Genomic DNA, 19,576 nt, shown 5'->3' with positions numbered 1-19,576 from the left:
TTCGGACCTGCCGCACCGCTGCTGCTCCAATCCCTGGAACAGGCGAGCGAGCGAGCGCCCTCCGGACCGCTGCGCGCACCCAGACCCGACGCAGCGCTAGTGCCCTTCCCCAGCGGCCGTCTGGGCCGGGTGTTCTGGAACATAGAGAGGAGAAGGCGCTTAGGATCAGACCCTGGAGACACCCGGGCCACACGCGCCACGGCGGCAGCTCTTCCTGGGCGCCCCGGCGAGGACGGCGCCCGCAGCGCCCTGCGCGGGGAGCCCACCTGCGGCTCTGCGGTCCGCCCGCGCGGACGGCGGCTCGTCGGGGTCCGGCTGCAGCTCGCCGCCGCTAATTTGAGGTCCAGCCCCCGGGATCCGTCGCGGCCCCGGAGCGCCTGTCCCCAGCCCGCCTCGCGGGGAGCGCGCGCGCGGCGCCGGGTCCCGGTATGGCTGGGGCGCGCGGGCTGCTCTGGCTGTGGCTGGGCTGCTTCTGCGGGAGCCTGGCGCGCGCCGAGAGGCCGAAGCCCGGTCTCCCGCAGCTGCACGGCGCCGGGTCCGGAGACCGCGCGGCAGGTGGTGGCTCGGGCCCGGTGCTGCGGCCGCTCGACAAGGTGTCCGAGCACATGCTGCGGCTCTACGACAGGTACAGCGGCGGCGGCGGGGCCCGGGCGGAACGCGCGCGGGGGGCCTCGGAGCGGGGCTCGCAGCCCGCGCGCCCCCAGCCCCTGCGCGAAGGCAACACGGTCCGCAGCTTCCGAGGCGGAGCAGCAGGTGAGTGCCCAGGCGCCCCCTCTCCGCGCTCGCGCCGCAGGTGGGTCCGGGGACACCCCCTCCCCGGCTTTCTCGCCCGCCCTCTGCTCGCGGACGCTACTTAGAGACGCCGGGGCCGTTGCCCACCGAGCCCGCGTCGCGCCGGCGAGTAGGCCCAGCTGCAAAGCCCGAATTGAGAGGGAGATCTGGAGAGAAGCAAGGGCCGAGCAACCGAGTAGGTCAGGGGGAGGCTGCGGGAACTGCCCGGAACGGGGGAAGGGGCCACCCCATGGCCGGCGGAGCCCTCCTGCGCTGGGCGCCCGGGGCACCCCTGGGGCGCCCCGTGCTGGGGCTCCTAAGCCAGCCAGCCGAAATTCCCTTGGACCGGGCTTGAGCCACGTTTACCCAAAGGCAGATGTCATTTTATGCCAACTCCGGGGCACCAGAGGGGAAGGTCCCACTCGGACGAGGCGCCTTCCCTCGCCTTCTGGACAGCGGCTTCTCCAGGCCTCGCACCCCCCTTGGGTCGCGCCCCCCGCGTTACTGCAGCGGACGCTCCCTATTCGCTGGCCGCTCGGTGGCAAACACACAAGCTGAACCAGGTGGTCGGGTGTTTCCATTATTTAAAACCCATCTGGACAAACGGAGGTTGTACCTAGTCTAACCTGGGAGGAGTTGAGGGGTGGGGGTGGCCCGCGGGGGAAGTAAACACCTCCTGGAGTCTGCGGATGAAAATCTGCTCATCCCATTTTTCATCACACGCACAGATCACTGCAGACTGAAAGCCCGGGCTTAGCAAGGTTCCCCCTGTCCCCTGTGGCGAGCGCATCACTGGCGCTAACAGCCTGCCTCCCTGGTGCTAACAGCCCGAGGGAAAGTTTCCTGGACACTGACCCGGTTTCTGTACGCTTTGAAGACGCATCTGGGCTTTTTTGTCCACCACATTCACGATAAAGGGAAATGTAACTGCAGAGCCTATCTTCAGCGAACCGTTGAAAAATAGCCAAGAATCTTCAAGTAAGGAGGCCTTGACTCATGCTCTATCACTTCTGTCAGAATCACTAGAAAGAAATTTCCCAAAGCTTTGATACGCAGGACTCCCGGAAAAAAAAGGAAAACCAAAGCATCCATCAAGGAAAGCCCTTGGTTGACACTGTAAATACACTCTAGAGCTCCTAGGCATGGTGACTTTTACAATAAATGTGAATTATGCTTTCTAATGCAGAAGTCTTTCACTAGAGTCTGACCTGAACCAGATTTTACTTTGTCCTCAAAACCGTGAGTGTAATCCGTAAGGGGCTGCCCTCTGCTCTGGGTTATCCACAGTATGCCAGCCACTTGAGGAGGCTGTCCTGGCAGCGGACCACTCCAGTCAATGCCCCCTTTAGTTCAGTGCAACTCTGAGGGCAGAGCTCAAGGAAGGAACAGTGTGGGAGCAGCAGGAATAGGGAAGAAGTTGGGGGGGGCAAGGCAGGTGGCAGTAATGAAGGTCCCCAAGTCACTCTTAGCTTGATAGTCCTTTTCTTCCTGGTATTCTCTGCGAGTAGCTAAAGCACCCGAGAGATGAATAGCTTTTTTTGGTATCAACAAGTTTCATTTTTAGCATGAATCATAAGGTTGGGAGGTGGAATGTGAGTTTGTTTCACTCACACCCATTTCCTGGTTGTTTGTTTCTTTTAGGCTGAGTGAACCATGCGTAGGAGATGGATAAGGATCTGAATAAGGCAGGCCCCATGTACGTTTGGGCTTCAGCTCATTCTGTGCATTATACTTTCTAGCGTCCCTTACCAGCCTCACTGGTCTTACACCAGCAAATAATAAACTCTGATAGGGAGGCCAGAAGTTCCTTTGAAATGATGAATTGCAGTTTGAAGCATCTATACAAGGCTGTGTGCCCTGATAAGAAAAGTAATCCCTTTAGCATCCTAGAGACCGTCTTAATGACTTATTCATCAAACGTAGACACTGGTTTTTGTGAAAGCTTAAGTGTCATGTTACTGCATCGACGGAGGCTCCTGGAGAGGTGGTTCATGTTGGACCTTTTCCAAGAGTGTTTAGTTACTAACACACTAAAAAGACCTTATTATAAGGCAGTTCTGGCTCTAAGAAGGCACGACTTCAGGAAGGTGCTAAGGCTTTGTCTCGTGACATATGTTCCTATGTAAGTGAAAGATGCAGTCTGCTTTAATAAATCAGATATGTTTTCTGGTCCCTGGTGTTTAGGTTTCACAACATATAGGCTTCTCTGTAGCAGCGATGTTACAGATTTTAGTGGAGGGTCAGGTGGTGTGCTGTATATATGCAGTGGTTGCTGATCCCGCAGACTTTCCGAGTGCTTATTCAGGCTGAGTTATAGCCTTAGAGCACTATTTGCTCCTTGGAACATACCTGATTAAAATTATTTATTGTTCTAAATCTAGAATATCTTTGGTTGAAATTTAGCTGCTGTGGTATCCCTCTGATTACTTTCTACTTAAATCATTACTTGATGGTGGGTGGCATTCATCCTAAATACACTCTCTGCTAACCCCTTTTTCTCCTCCCTCAATGCTATGCAGTCGGCGTGCCAAAACCGTAAGTTTGGAACACTCGTGAGTCTTTTTGTGATGTGTAAAGGTTTACATAAAGATAGGTTTTATCTTTCCCTTTGTAAAAGGTCATTTACAAAACTATTGGTGACAGAGAAGTTTAGCTTTATAAAAATATACCATCTTTGAAGGAAGGCAAGAGGCATATGAAATCAGCTTTTATTTTGATCTCAGTTTAAGTTGTTCCTGGCTACTATGTAATAAAAGAAGAGTATTTTACATGAGGTTTTCTCCTGGCTTGATCCTTTAAGATATATATTTTGTGTTCATTAGTTTCTCATCATTCCCATAGTCACTCTTCTTTTTCTTACCCATAAATTTAACTTCTTTAGGAAAGTGATTAAAGCACACATGTTCTTACTAGGAAAGTATCATTATTTTAATTTATGACATATAACTACAAAAAGATTGTATTTCAGTGGATATTTGTCACCTTTTAAAAAAAAATCACACAAACCTCATAGGTAAAACAAAACTGAAGTAATCGGGACCCAAAAGTGAATATCGTCCTTTAATAAGAAAGGGAAGAGTCTCTCCTACCATGACCAAAACTCTTTAAAAATAAAGTATTTTCATTTGATGTGTTTCTGAAGTACAAGGCTAAATTATAAGGCTTTGGGAGAGATAAAGTTAAGGGCAGAATGAGCATTCTAATAGGATAGAATAAGCATTCCTGTGAAATACATGGGCCTGTGAGTGAACATCGTTTTTGATGGGTTTAATGGCAAGAAAATGTAATAGCTTTATTAAAACATAGTTATCTTAAAATTTTTGGCACCTAGAAGCTAGGCTTGAAATTAAAGAGTACTCAGGTTATCTAATGTTTTCATTCAAAGGACAGTAGTACATTCTGGAGAAGCAGAGCTGGATGTGCAACTGCTTTGAATTACACACTGCTTTGAATACATGATAGCTCCCAATGAAGTTTTTACTGTAATAGTCAAGAGAGCTTTACAATCTCTGACATTTCAAAATCCATAATGCCAACCATGAATTCTTGATTATCCATACTAATGGAAAAGAGGAAGAGAATGAGTTACATGAAAAAATTATTTAAATCTAGCGTTTTAGTATAGTCAGACACACTCAAAGAGACCAAGAGACCACGTGAGGGTCAATGAAAAAAAAAATCCCCTAAGTGGATAATTCACTCAGGAAATAGTTCTACATTAAAAATATGTATATAATTAAGAATATATCAAGAGGGTTACATACATTTTATCTAAGCAGTGGAAGTTTATAAGCATTTGACTGACCCAGTTTAGATATCTCTAAAAATTAAATAAGGACATGAATGTCTAATCTGTTCTCAGCATTTTGGAATTATGCAAGTTTGTATTTAGAAGAGGCTTTAAGGAAAGCAAGTTCAACCCCCTTATATGCAAGAAGAATTGGTTGTCATGATGTATTTACCAGACAATTTTTCAAACATACTCCACTCATCTCAAAACCTATTATTTCTAATAGTCTAGTCTAATTTTCTAGAAGGAAATTTTGTAAAAAGGGGTCTTTGGAAGATGTTAATAGGCGTTACATAAAATTGGGTCTTGTGGTCAAATAGGTTTGGAAAAAATTATAATTTTTACTTACTGTGGGAACTTTTGGGGCCACTAAATGTTAGTGAGTTCCCTTAAGAGTGGATCATTTACTCCCTGAGTGAGCATTTCACAGAATTGTGGTTCTAAGATATCTAGTTGGGGAACCACTGGTTAAGAGCCTTCTTAATTTCTCAGAAAAGGATGATATACAAAATTCAAGTAAATATCACAACCAAAAACTGTCTCATTTCTCATTTCCCGATTAGCACCTATCTCAGGATGTTTTCTTACACTGTTACTTTTTTGGGCTCAGGTTCAGTTGCCACTGTACCGCCTTCCTGCTTTCATGTTTTCAACTTCTCTGGATGGAATTGTAGAGTCTCACTGTCTTTAAATTTCCATTTTGTCTGTTTCTGTATGAATTCTCTTTCTTTATTTTCTTCCAAAGGGTTAATATTCATTATTTCACAACCAGTGTTATGCTTTTAACAGAAAAGCTGCTTTATTTGTGGAAAAATTCACTGGAGACCATACACATCACTTTATGTTTCATCACCACTAATATCTTGATGAAAGACACATGCAAGACACCTATCAAATCCCTTATATAATCACCAATGTGTGTTGTATTTATTAGACATAACAAAAATCATGCCTATCAAAAAACAAAAAGCCTAGTGAAAATTATTGAGCAACTTTGCATATACTTTCTATTCACTACTCAGAATTTTTTTTCAACAACATCAAGACTTTTCTCCCCAAATTTGGATGGTTTTCCCATTTATTCAATTTGTATATCCTAGTAATCAGTATCTTAATAACTTGATTTTGGTGGGAGTAGTGGAAATAAATTTGGCATCATCACAAATAGTCTCAGCTTGAACTTGCCTATGCCAGATTTCAATTCAGAGTGCTCTGTTATGATTATGTTACGAACCCATGAACATAGAATTATGTAATGGAAACACTGACATAGTATTAATCAAGTGACACAAGTATACCAGGATAATATCTACTTTGGATAGTAAATGAAGGCAATGTAACTGAAGAGCACTCATATATGGAATATATTTGGAAATGCGTAAAGTTGCTAGTCTATTCACATGCTAGTAGTGCTGTGTCCTACCATGTTGGTGGTACCTGAAGCAGTACTTTCGGTAACACACTCTTCAGGGAACTGGGTGATGGGCATGAGCAATGGGTGTTATACTATATGTTGGCAAATCGAACTGAAATAAGAACAAATGTAAAAAAAAAAAACCCATACTTTTCAGGGATGGTATGTTTAAAGGCATAGATGCCTCTATTTATTTAAAACACCTATACATATAAATCATAGAGTCTATTGAGCATGGGGTGTTTATTGGCTCCTTCAATAATGGACCTACCTTTAAGACCACCATCATTTCTTGGTGCAGAACCACGGTAAATGCAGTGCCTAGATTTTATTTGGGCACACTATGAATAAACATTTTGGACAAATTTTGAACAAAATTTTTGGACTACTGTGTTACCATCTTCAGCATGGACTTCTTACTTTACTGATTGAAGTCTATTAAATATTCCTTTTATAAAATAAATGCATCCAATAATTGTAGAAATACAAGATCTTTTGTCCAATCCTCCAATTTTACCATTAAAACAACTGAGACCCAGCATGATCTCATTTGTTTTTCTTTCAAAGAACATTTTAAAATTAAAATATTGCATGGTATTAAGCAAAAGACTATTTGAATTAAGTGTAACTGCTATACTTAGGCATGGGTTAAGGAAAATGGTTTTCAAGTAAAGAAGAGATTCCTGGTATTTTAATTTTTCTATTATCTGAGTCTGAGTTAAGAGATCTAGTGGCTAATCTTGGCTGAATTGCTAATTGATAAAGATATCTGATGTAGCTAGCCTCAGTTTCTTCATCTAACAAATGATTAAGTCATACTTACTGTGCCAGCCTCACAGAAAGATGGTAAAACTCAACTGAAAAAAATGAATGTGAAAATTCATTAAAAGTTTAGAAGCTCTATATAAATGAAATATTCTTAAATCTTAAAAGGTATCTCTCTCTAGCTTCTCACAAGCCTTATACATACCTAAACTGTTGCTCATGTGCAATTGTTTATAACACAAAGGATATAATTTCAGCAGCAATGTAAACATAGGGAGGTGGTAGTCCTCTTGTAATACAATCTGTGATATCCCAAATCCACATTCAAGAAGTCACTATTTCTGTCCTGGCCTTGGTGGCTGAATGGAGCAGAGTTGCACCTTTTTATAGTGATTTCTTGAAGTTAATTATTCTAAAATATGGTCTCTGGATTAGCAGTATCAGCTCAACAGGGACCTCGTTGGGGATTTTCCAGCCCACCCAAGACCACCTGAATTAAACTCAGGAGATGGGACACAGAAATCTCTATTTTAATAAGCCATCAAAGTGATTCTGACACATGTTTGAGACACACTCGTCTAAGCTCATGTCCCTAAAGTTTTGAGTATCTTATAACCAGCATCTGAAATCTTGGATTGATTAAAGTGTCTGGTCTCATCTGACATTTTTAGTGGGTCTTTCTGTGGACAAATGGTTTATTAATTTATATAATGGCAAGCTTCTCTCACTTTGGAAGGTATATTCCTGTCTCTTTGGCAGTTTTTCCTCTGGAGTGGACTTCAAAAGAAGTTAATAAAGACTTTTTACCCTTCTTTCATAGCTGCAGAGTTTGGGGCCTAATAGATTTGCTAGAAAGAGGACATGGGACAGGGATCTGTAAAGCAAGTCTCTGAAGCACAAAGAGCACGTCTCATTTCCTTCTTGTGTTCTGAGGACCTGGTATAGTTTGCCACATAACAGGCACTCAATAAATATTTCAGTTGAGCTAAATGAGATGTTCAGGGGACCAGATAAGAAGAGATAGTAGAAAAGCTATCAGCCAACCAAAGGATCCTTTAAAAATAAACTTGCCACGAATGAAGATCCCATGAGGCATTTTACTGTGTATATGTCACATGGCAGTGCTATTCTACTTTATATACAACTCTTCTAATAATGCCTCTTTTCTGATGAACTGAAAGGAAACGCTATATGGTACTTCTATCCAAGAAGGGCTTCTGCTGACTTTGAAAAGTTGAAAAAACTTGGAAGTTTTTTTACTTTGGTGTTAAGTGGGAAACATTTTTGAATCTGGTAAGTTTACACAGTTGTTCATTCAACACATTTGACAAATATTTTTCAGGATATAAATACTCCAGACCATTCAAAGTACTAGGAGTTCAAAGATTTATTGGGACATGGGTCTCCCCTCTGAGAGCTCACAGTCTAGGAATGCCCTCAGGTGGAGGCTAAGGGTAGATAAACTGATTAAAGAACGTTTTGTTATTCTAGAAGAACGTAACATTATTATCATCCTTGGCCATGTTTTACTTTGGACATAGAGAATGGTTGTCTTGAAACCCCATAAAACTCAGTTGTTTGACTGGCACTCTGCAAGAAAAACAAAATTCTGTGACTTCGCGTTCTATTTAGAGTCTCCATCTCGCCTTGCCTGAGAGCTGAAGGTGACAGAGAGAAGCTGCTATCTGGACTCGGTAATATGCAAGCATTCAGCCAGTGGTTGGGGGTGGAGGTGGCTCTTTCCTAGGCACCCCTGGCATTTCTAGCAGCTGTACTTTGTTTGGAGAAAGAAGGAGGGGGAAAAAATTTGTCCTTAGTTACATATTTTCTGTATGAGTAAAATGTTTTCCCTGCTTTCTGGGGATTTAACTAATCATCAAGATTTCATTTAGTCTATTTGTTTTAAAATCATACTTTACATAGAAAGCTTTCCATTGTATGTTCTAATTCCCTTTGAAAACATTCTGTGTGGGCCAGCACGAAGGTGAACTTCCACTTACCACTCCCTGGGCACCGCCTCAATGACTCCAGGACAGGAGCCGAACCGTCACGATGGCACGGCAGGTCCTAAGTTATAGTTTCCTCAACTGAGTCCTTGGTTTCATTAGGTTCAAGTGCTTTGTTTTCAGATGAAAACAGACATAAATCATCTGCCTTTATCTATTAATCAAACTCCTAAAGAAAAAAAAAAGTCTATATAGTTAATAGAAGAGCTGGGCTCCTCTCCAAAATCAATGTTAACTTGCTGGTTCTTCATTTTTGCATTTCTACAATGAATAGGTTGGATTCAGTCTGTTTATTCATGAAAGAAGCATTTACTGAGCACTGCTCTAAGTTAAGTCCTATGCTTGGGGCTGAAGAGTCTGATAAAGTTACTACGGGATCTTCCTTTAAGAAGTTTCTGGTCCTAGGAAGGAAAGGAACAATAATATGATGAAAATCATATTAGAAGCAGAGCTCCAACCGAAGGCATGCATTGTCACGACAAGCGTACCTCAAGAGGTGGTGCCTCTGCTTTGCCTTAAAAAAAGCAAGTCTGGATTATCAAGAAGAATGGGGCGGGTGAAGGCATTCAATGGGGCGGGAGAAGCGGCAGCAGGTGCAAAATCCTGACAGGTGTGCAAAGAGGAGTCTAGCCCAAAACTCACCTGACTTCTGAAGCTTATTTAAATTCACAAATCTTTCGACTCTAGAAAATTCGAAATAAGAAGATAATGCCAATGGCAATCCTAACTAGACTGCAATTGATGTATTCCCAGCAAAAAAAAAAAAAAAAAAAAAAAAAAAAAAAAAAAAAAAAAAATCCAAGTTTGTGCTAGTGCCAGCAAACAGTAAGAAAACAGCACCACCTATCGGTAGTTCTATTTTGGCATCAAAACATTTCCTTAGGAAGAGCTGAAAATAAAGCCTGTTGCAGGTCCTTGCAAGGGATCTGAGAGGTTACCTAATGCATCTCTCATACCTCCACACCATAAAGACATCCTCCTGTAATGGTCTTGAATTAGGACTACCTTATGTTTGCCCACTCCCCCAGACGGGTCTCACCGTCATACTAGACACATAGAAAGTCATTCCTTACACACACTGTTCTGGATTCTGTCTCCATTCAACTATCGCTTTTAGACTTCAGTCTCATCTCTGACCCTGGAAAGAAAAACCCTTTGATCGCTCTTCAGCCTCTCAAGTATTTATAACCAATTTTCATATCATCCTTTTTTTTTTTTTTCCTTCAAGCCATGTCTCAATTTATTCAATTCAAACTTGTGAGACATAGTTTCCAGGCCCTTCGCTATCTTAGGTTACTCTCTCCTGTATCAATGAACTGGTTAAAATGAGGGCACCCAGAATGAAGTATGCAACTAACTCTAGGTGTAATTAGATCTATGTGGCAGTCAATGTCTCCTGGTACCCGAAGACTACAAACAGCCTGAAAATGCATAAGCTATTGCTTTTTTAACCGGATAAAACCCACCGTTGGTTTTTATATTATTATGATGTCAGTTTGTTCCTATTAATCAGAAGCTATGCCTCAGGTTTCTAGTTCAAAATAGGTATCAGAATCTTTCAGAGGAAACGAAAAGGTGAGCACTACAGCATTTTTTGCACATTGATATTTGAACATATCATACCTGTGTCTGTAGAGAAAACTGTACCACTCCCAGAGAAGAGAGAGAAGCCTACCTCAAAACTCCTGTTATTACCTACATGAAGACTCTCACTTGAAAAGTTAAATTAATTTTAAAAATCTATTAAATAAAAAGCATGAGAGTAATTGAATAGATACTATCACTTCGTTCTACTTGCAGGGAGGTATTTATCTCCTTATTTTTTTCTCTATACTCATTCGATCATTGTAATGAAGTTATTTGTTGAGTCATTTGGAGGGCAAGAGCATTAACTTGCCCAGAAAATTAAATATTTGAAGGTGAAAGAAGGCAAAAATACAGGACAAGTTAGAGAAGTCAAGAAATGTTTTTTTTGGTTTTTTTTTTTTTTTTTTTTTTGCAAAATGGTTGAGACTTCTAGCTTATTGTTAAAACAAAGTGGGAGAGAAGGTCATCTAGAACAGCCAGGGATAGTGCATCACCATCAACCCCCCACCCCACCCACGTCAAGTGCTGGGCATGATACAGCACATAGAGTTAGGAGCTGAATGTAAATTGGCTACTCCTTTCTGAATTTAAGTAGCTTAGATAGATGTCTGTTAGGATTTCAAAAAAACTAGATTAATTTAGGACATTTTAATATATTTCTGCTTAAAATATTGGACATATTGCTATGCAAAAGCATCCAGATATACAGCATTGCATGCTGCCAGAATGGGCTCCTTCTGGTTCCCCACCTCCAACAACCCTTCTTTTCCCTTCAATCTTAAAAGTCTGGTTCAAAGGTTAACTCTTCCCTGTGTATCCTTCCCCTTAGTCAGGGCGGAGTTAATTGCTCCCTTTGATGCTGCTCCAAGAGCATAGTTAACACTTTTGACCGCAAGCAGCATCCAGCATTGTCATGGTGTAGGTAGGTGTCATGGTGTAGGTGCACGTTGCTACTTTAACACCCCCCCACACACCCATCATTCTGCCACGGTGTGGACACTGGTGGGTGTTTGTGCAGCCCTGAGACCCAGTCCAGGGACCAGCCCCTAGTAGGCGTTCGACTCATATGTGTTTAAGTGAAACATTTGTTTTGCTTCGGTTCTGGTTCCTTGTTGGCTGTAGTGGATGTATCTGTGTACTACACAAATAACACAACTGAAGCTGTGTAGAGAATCGATGTGCCATCAAGCACTCTTGCTAACCTGCCCATTTAACTCTTTTAACTCTATTGTAGAGCAGTTTGCTAATTTTAGACTTCAGACTGCAGATTGAACGGATTAGCCACAGCTGGAGGGAAGATTAAAAAGTAATCACCAAGGGCAGCCCGGGTGGCTCAGCGGTTTAGCGCCGCCTTCAGCCCAGGGCCTGATCCTGGAGACCTGGGATCGAGTCCCACTTGGGCTCCCCGAATGGAGCCTGCTTCTCCCTCTGCCTCTCTCTCACCAATAAATAAAATCTTTAAAAAGAAAAAAATAATCACCAAAATTATCTAATGTTCTTGGTAAAGGAAAGTCTGTTGCATTCCAAAAAGGGAACCTTTTGCCTAACTTACTTTTTGGTTTGAGTATTCATGTTTAGCAAAAATCCTAATTTTTCTGTGCATTTTGAAAAAAAAATAGATGCCTTTTTTCTTTCCTTTTGGACAATATGACTATAAAAGTGTGGTTATCCTGGACTACCAGTGTCCAGTAGAAATTTAATTTGAGCCACAAATGTGAGCCACATAGGTAATTTAAGATTTTTAGTGGCCACACTTAAAAATATGAAAAGCAACAAGTGAAATTAATTTTAATCTTATATTATTATACTGAAAATGTTCTGTACCCAATTCTCATGTGGGTGAAGTGAGTCAGAAGTTCCCCACACCAACAAGCAATTCTCAGACACCAGCAGGGTATCTGAGAATTCAAGTTAATCTCCCTGGAGATAGTATAAGATCCCACAGGCAGAGGGCTCAGCCCCACCAGACCACCCCTCCACTTCAGATGCCAGTCACCAGCCCTGGAGGTAGCTACAGATTGGAAGTTCCAATGAACACCTCCTTGGGTTTCCATTAATTTGCTAGAACAGGGATCCCTGGGTGGCTCAGCGGTTTAGCGCCTGCGTTGGTCCAGGGCGTGATCCTGGAGTCTCGGGATCAAGTCCCACATGAGGCTCCCGGCATGGAGCCTGCTTCTCCCTCCTCCTGTGTCTCTGCCTCTCTCTCTCTCTCTATGTCTATCATAAATAAATAAATAAATCTTTAAAAAATTTTTAAAAAATTAATTTGCTGGAACAGCTCACAGAAGTCAAGAAATCCATTTGCTTACTAGATGATCAGTTTATTATAGAAGGATATAACTCAGGAACTGCCAAATGGAAGAGATGCATAGGGCAAGTTATGGGGCAAGGGTATGGAGATTCCATGCCCTTCCTAGGCATGTTGTTTTCCCCAAATCTCCATGTATTCACCAGCCTGGAAGCACTCTGAACACCAATTCTTTTGGGTTTTTATAAGGCTTCATAATACAGGCATGATTGATTAAATCATTGGCCATTAGTGATGGCTTCAATCTCCAGGTCCTCTTTCCTCCCTGATCAGTGATGAGACCAAAAATTCCAACCCAATCAGTGGGTTGGTTCCCCTGTCAACCAACCCCTTTTCCTACCAGTCCTCTAAATTCACCGCATTAACATAACAAAAGGCACCTGTACAGATCTCTTAGGCAATACCAAGTGTTTTAGGGGCTCTGTGCCAAATATGGGACAAAGATCAAATAAATATACTTATTATAAATCACAATATCATACTATTTAATTCAAGATATCCAAATGTTATCATTTTAGCATACAATCGATTATAGACTTCTATTCATGTGATATTTTACATTCATTTTTGTGTTAAGTTTTTGAAATCCAAGTGTATTTTACGCTTAACAGTATATTTCAGTTTAACCTTAAATGGCTCATCATTCTGTACAGCACGATGCTAGTTAGCTAACATTCCCTGAGTTTTTTCTATGTGTTATGTGCTTTACCTGCATTCTGTCAATTAATTCTCACAACTCTGCAGTTGATACTGTTGGGCTGTTTTTACAAATGAGCAGATTTAAGGAGCTTAGGTTATTTGCCCAAGGACAGCCAGTGGGTGTGGTGGAGCTGGGCCTGGGCCATAAGGCTTGGACTTCAAAATAGTGTACTGAGCTAAAATGAAAGCCATCACAAGAGGCGGTATGGAAGATTCTAAAGCATTTACGAGAGGATATTGAAGATTAGACACGGGTGGAGGCTGCTTAACAGAAGGTCACAAGGTGTCTGGAAACATGTTTGAAAGAAGGAAACTTTTTATTTTTATTTTATTTTATTTTTTTTTTGAGGAGGAGGAGGAGGAAACATTTTGAAACAAAATGTTGGGGGAAGGAGTACTATTACTTTACCCATTAAGATGCTACCATCCAGACCCCTGCAGTTCATTTTTCCCTTGCCAGAATGTTTGGCAACCATTCCATTGCCACATACTTAGAACAGAGACTTCTCTTCCTTCCATTTTAAACTTCCATCTGCTACAAGAAGTTTGGGTAAAAGTATACGCTATGGTGACTGGTATGAATTAAGGCTAGAGTCTCTGAACAACCCTGATGCCATGGCTTTGTTATAAAGGTCTGTAAAATATTATCCTGGTGTCATGGATTATACAAATGTGCACAAATGGCAGTTTCCTCCTTTCCTTTCACAGAGTGTTAAAAATGAGTAAAATATGTTTCCCATTGCACTTCCCTTGTGCTTGGGGACTCAATGAACTCATTTTAAGTTCCCACATCTTTATAAAAATGTTTTGTTTTACTGAAATATGTTTTTGATCAAGAACATAATTTCACGATTGCGTGTATGTTTCTAAAACCAATATATATATGGAACAAGTGCATGGAGGAGGGCTCCAGCTCTGGTGACTGATCCGAGGACTGGGCATTCTTGGGTTTAGCCTTACCACCAACTTGGTAGATGATCCTAAGAGAAGGAACCAACCCCTGCCCTTACTAATCAATCTCTTGTTGTGTTTGTTCTGTTGCTTTCTCTCATTTTTGAAGAGTTGAAACACAATTGACTGATTTCGATACTTTCATCAAACCACAAAGAAAATTCAACTCTTAAGTTGTTGGGAGGTCATAAACTCCAGGCAAGCTCTACAACAGCATTACTTCTGTGTGATAATTTCAATGTGTGGCTCATCATTTCACATAAATTACCTGAATATTAAAATGTATGGTTTTGCTTACCAACCTTCATCCTACACTGTAAACTTTGTGAGGCAAGTAGAAGATATAATCCCCATAATACGGTCAATGCTAGCACTAATAACAATCATAATTTATATTTAAGAAACACTTACTGGGTGCCTTATGAACTGCTTTACACACATCTAATTTAATTCTTTTTTTTTAATTTATTTTTTATTGGTGTTCAATTTACTAACATACAGAATAACCCCCAGTGCCCGTCACCCATTCACTCCCACCCCCCGCCCTCCTCCCCTTCCAACACCCCTAGTTCATTTCCCAGAGTTAGCAGTCTTTACGTTCTGTCTCCCTTTCTGATATTTCCCACACATTTCTTCCCCCTTCCCTTATATTCCCTTTCACTATTATTTATATTCCCCAAATGAATGAGAACATATAATGTTTGTCCTTCTCCGACTGGCTTACTTCACTCAGCATAATATGGAGGGTATCTAATTTAATTCTGATGGCAGGAGAGGTAGGTATGGTCTCCACGTAATGAATGAGAACACTAGCATAACCAAAGCGGCTGAGCCAGGGCTTGAACCAGGGTGAGTCTATTCCCACCAGTGCTCAGAGCCAATAGGCTATACACGACCATAGATAAGAAGCTATTGCAATCCTGTGCCAAATTTATAGGACTAGTTCTTGGTAGTCTTATAATGAAAAGACAGAGCTCTCAGCTCTCACACCAGTAAGTTTACTGCTGTGTTATAACTTTTACACTTCCGTACTGCTTCAGTAAAGGAAACAAACAGCAAATTAGTAAACATGACTGATCTTGCTTTAATCTTTCTCTAGCTTCTAAAATTACCCCTGTCATCTTTTTTGTTTGTTTAATGTTTGTTGAATTATGAAATTCACATAGCATAAAATTAACTATTTTTTAAGTGAACAATTCAGCATTTGATACCTTTGCGATGTTGTACAACCACCAAATCTACCTATTTCCAAAATATTTCTGTGATTCCAGAATAAGTCCTCCTACCCACTAAGAGATTTTTTTCCCCATTCTGCATGCCTCTAGCCCCTGGAAAAACATCAGTCTGCATCCTGTCTCCATGGATTTACCTGCTCTGAATATTTCGCATAAATGGAAACATACACTATGTGACCTCTTGTATCTTCTTCATTTAACATGATGTTTTCAAGATTCCTCCACATTGTAGCATGTATCAACTTTTCATTACTTTTAATGGCTAAATAATATTCTACTGCATGGATATATCACTATTTGTTTAGCCATTCACATGTTGATGGACTTTTATGCTGTCTCCACCTTTGGATATTGTGAATAGTGGAACTATGCATATATATGTACTTGTCTGAGGATCTGTTTTCCATTTTTTTGGCTACAGAGGAATAGAATCGTGCAGTCATGTAATACTTCTGTGTTTAACTTTTGGAGGACCTGCCAAACGTTTCCACGTCAACTGAAGCATTTTATATTCCAACCAGCAATGTAGAAGTGTTCCTGTTTCTTCACATCCTTGCTAACACTTATTTCGTTTTTTATTACTATAGCCAGGCTAGTGTATGTCAAATGGTACCACAGTGTGGTTTTTATTTATATCTCCCTAATGATTACTAATGTTGAGCATTTTTCCATGTGCATTTTTGGCCCTTTACATATCATCTTCAGAGAAGTGTCTTCTTGATTCTTTTGCCCAGTTTTATTGATCTCTTTGACCTTCTGATGTTTATTTATATGTTCCGGATACTGCATTTTGTCAGGTATATGATTTGAAAATATTTTCTTCATCCTGTAGGTTGTACAGAGTTTCTTGATGATGTCCTTTGATGCACAAAAAAATTTTAATTGTGATGAAGTCTAGTTTATTTATCTTCTCAGTTTATTTATTTTTTTCTTCTGCTGCTCATATTTTGGGTGTCATTATCTAAGAATCTTTCACCAGATTTAAGGCCATGAAGATTTTACCTGTATGTTTTCTTCTAAGAATTTAATGGCTCTAGCTCTTATATTTGCATCATTAATTCATTGTGAGCTACTTTTTGTATGTGGTGTCAGGTAGGAGTCCTGTTTACTACTGTTTATTCTTTTTCTTTCTTTTTTTTTTTTTTTTCCTTCCTAGGAACCCTTGGAAGCAAGGGACTGCACATTTTTAACCTGACTTCTCTAACCAAGTCTGAAAACATTTTATCTGCCACACTGTATTTCTATGTTGGGGAGCTAATAAACATCAGCCTGAGTTGTCCAGAGTCCCGAGGATGCTCACATCATGCTCAGAGGAAACACATGCAGATTGATCTCTCTGTGTCTATCCTTAAATCTGACAGAAACCAAAGTCAACTCTTCGGTCATCTTTCAGTAGATGTAGCCAAATCTCATCGAGACTTTGGATCCTGGCTGTCTAAAGACATCACTCAACTCCTGAGGAAGGCCAAGGAAAATGAGGAGTTCCTCATAGGATTTAATATTACCTCCAAAGGGCACCAGCTGCCAAAGAAGAGGTTACCCTTCCCCGAGCCTTATATCTTAGTGTATGCCAATGATGCTGCCATTTCTGAGCCAGAGAGCGTGGTGTCAAGCCTACAAGGGCACCGGAATTTCGCCACTGGAACTATGCCTAAACTGGCTAGCCATATCAGGGCTGCCCTTTCTATTGAACGCAGGAAGAAGCGCTCTGCTGGAGTCCTGCTGCCTCTGCAGAACAATGAGCTTCCTGGGGCAGAGTATCAGTACAGGGAGGATGGGGTATGGGAGGAGAAAAAGCCTTATAAGACCCTTCAGACTCAGGCCCCTGAGAAGACTAAAAACAAAAAGAAACAGAGAAAGGGACTTCACCAAAAGAGCCAGACGCTCCAGTTTGATGAACAGACCCTAAAAAAGGCCAGAAGAAAGCAATGGATAGAGCCTCGGAATTGTGCCAGGCGATATCTTAAAGTGGACTTCGCAGATATTGGCTGGAGTGAATGGATTATCTCCCCCAAGTCCTTTGATGCCTATTATTGCTCTGGAGCATGCCAGTTCCCCATGCCAAAGGTAGCCATTGTTCTCTGTCCTATTCTTCCTACTTGCATAGAGTAGAAAGACGCACTGACTGTGTATTTTCATTTACAAAATCCATCTGGACACTTATTTATTGCCTTCTAATGTGCACTAGGCAATAATGGTTACACTTGGTTTTTCTTTAATGGTTGTTAACATAATATGAAGTCAGTATTGATATGAAGAAGGATATGAGAAAAAATGTATGTGTGAAATACGTTTTTTGTGTTGCTTCCAAACACAGTGCGTATTCAGCGATGTGGTCTGTTCAGCTATGTGTGAATCTATGCCTGCCTACCTTAAGCAGGCCCCAAAGGACAGAAGGTGATTTTGGAGGGAACAGTCAGAGAATGACTTGATGTCATGGGAAAAGGGAAGGGGAAGGCTTAATTGGATTGATGCCCGTGCAGAATATATTTTGATGAATAGTCTCTCATGAGATGGCCCCGGACCCAGCAGGGTCAGGATCAGGGCTGGGCCAGGTAAACTTGCCCATGAAATCCACCAGTTGCTTATTTCATTTGCTTCTCTAATAAACATCAAAAAGGAAGGTAAAATAGGATATGCTGACTCTATAAATTTCTTCAAAAACTTACTCCAACTAGTCAGAGCTTACCTGTGTCTCTTTCAAAATCAACAGAAACTGTACTTAATCATATCAGTACTCAGTATCCTGAAGAATATACTCTCAGAAGCTTCCCCCATCCCACCTCTGCCTTGCACGGCAAATCCAAGTGACTCTATTCTCTTTCAATTCAAAGTTAGTAAAATACAGTGATATCCCCTGACCTTCAGTTAAGCTTATCTCCGAAATACTATTCTTAGCTTACAACAGTGTGCATCTCTGCCATACAATAAAATGGGCTGTAGGAATAGAATTGGGAGAAAGAATAGAGTTCGGTACTTTTTGTTCTTTTTCTCAAAACTTGAAATGAATCCACTTTTGCTTCTCTAGAAGAATGAAGAAAAAAATCTTTGCCTCCAAGAGTGAGCAACTTCTGCTTATAACTCTTTAAAGTTTCGTGTTCATGTCCTAGTCCAATGATCATTGGGATGTTAAATAGAACACGTGCACAAAAGTCAGACTGAACAAGGCCAGGTCAGCCTCAGCGCAAGGGACTTAACTGAAATCCCCATTATCTTATCAGAATGTCTCAGAAGGACAAGATTTCTATAGCGTCGAAGACTTGTCTTTCCCAAGAATTGCTGTCCATTCCATGTTGTGTAAATCTAAACACTAAGTACATTTACTGTGATATAAACAGCCTTATCTTGTCTAAATATTCATAAAGGGTCCATCACAGATCAAACAAAACTTGTCCCAACTAGGATAGCATTTAAACACACACCACAAAGATGCAGATTGTAACAGCGATGGGTTTCATTGCGTGGGTTGCTTTGTGGCCTGGAGAGGCAAAATGAATTCAAAATCTTCCTCTAAACTCAGGATGACTGATTTTAAGTGGGGCTGTGAGTTTTCCAAATGATCTCTCATGCTCATAAACTGTAACTTCTTCCATGTAGCCTGGGGAAGATGTTTTCCTTCCCAACTCCAGGCGTTAGGACCTAGGGAGCCATGGCAATGAGATGCTGCTGAGTGAGCTTTCAACTTCTCCACCTGGAGACCTGGTCTGGTCTCCACTCCACTCCAATTACCCCACCTTGATCCTCCCATCTCCTGTTGGTTACACTTGCCTTGACTGTTCAGAATCCTGCAGTTCTTCTGTAGATCCTCATGATGGTTCTCCATGATCCAAAGAATAATTATTTAAAACCTTATGAGGGATAAGTTAAAAATAACAGAGATATGTTCAGGGAGAGAAGTGTGTTAGTGCAACAGAATGATGAAATGTATGTGCTCATGGCTGGGCTTCTTAACTTTCATGTGGCTACGGATTATCTGGGGATATGGAGGTTCTGATCCAGTGGCTCTGGGCATAGAGCCTAAGATTCTATGTATCTAGTATAGCTCCCAGG

General features: G+C 41.4%; 1 protein-coding gene across 1 annotated transcript in view; it reads left to right on the top strand.

Annotated features, from left to right (window-relative positions):
• Window positions 1–428: 428 nt before the first annotated feature.
• Window positions 429–19,576, top strand: part of BMP3 (bone morphogenetic protein 3) — a 28,185-nt gene continuing 9,037 nt past the window's right edge. Inside the window, exons 1-2 of the mRNA XM_038582313.1 lie at window positions 429–753; window positions 16,683–17,593. Coding sequence (XP_038438241.1) covers window positions 429–753; window positions 16,683–17,593 — 1,236 coding nt within the window. The remainder of the gene's footprint in view (window positions 754–16,682; window positions 17,594–19,576) is intronic.

The sequence above is a fragment of the Canis lupus genome, chromosome 32, assembly GCF_011100685.1.
Source record: "Canis lupus familiaris isolate Mischka breed German Shepherd chromosome 32, alternate assembly UU_Cfam_GSD_1.0, whole genome shotgun sequence".
Taxonomy (NCBI): Eukaryota; Metazoa; Chordata; class Mammalia; order Carnivora; family Canidae; genus Canis; species Canis lupus.
This window is presented reverse-complemented; position numbering and strand designations above follow the sequence as displayed.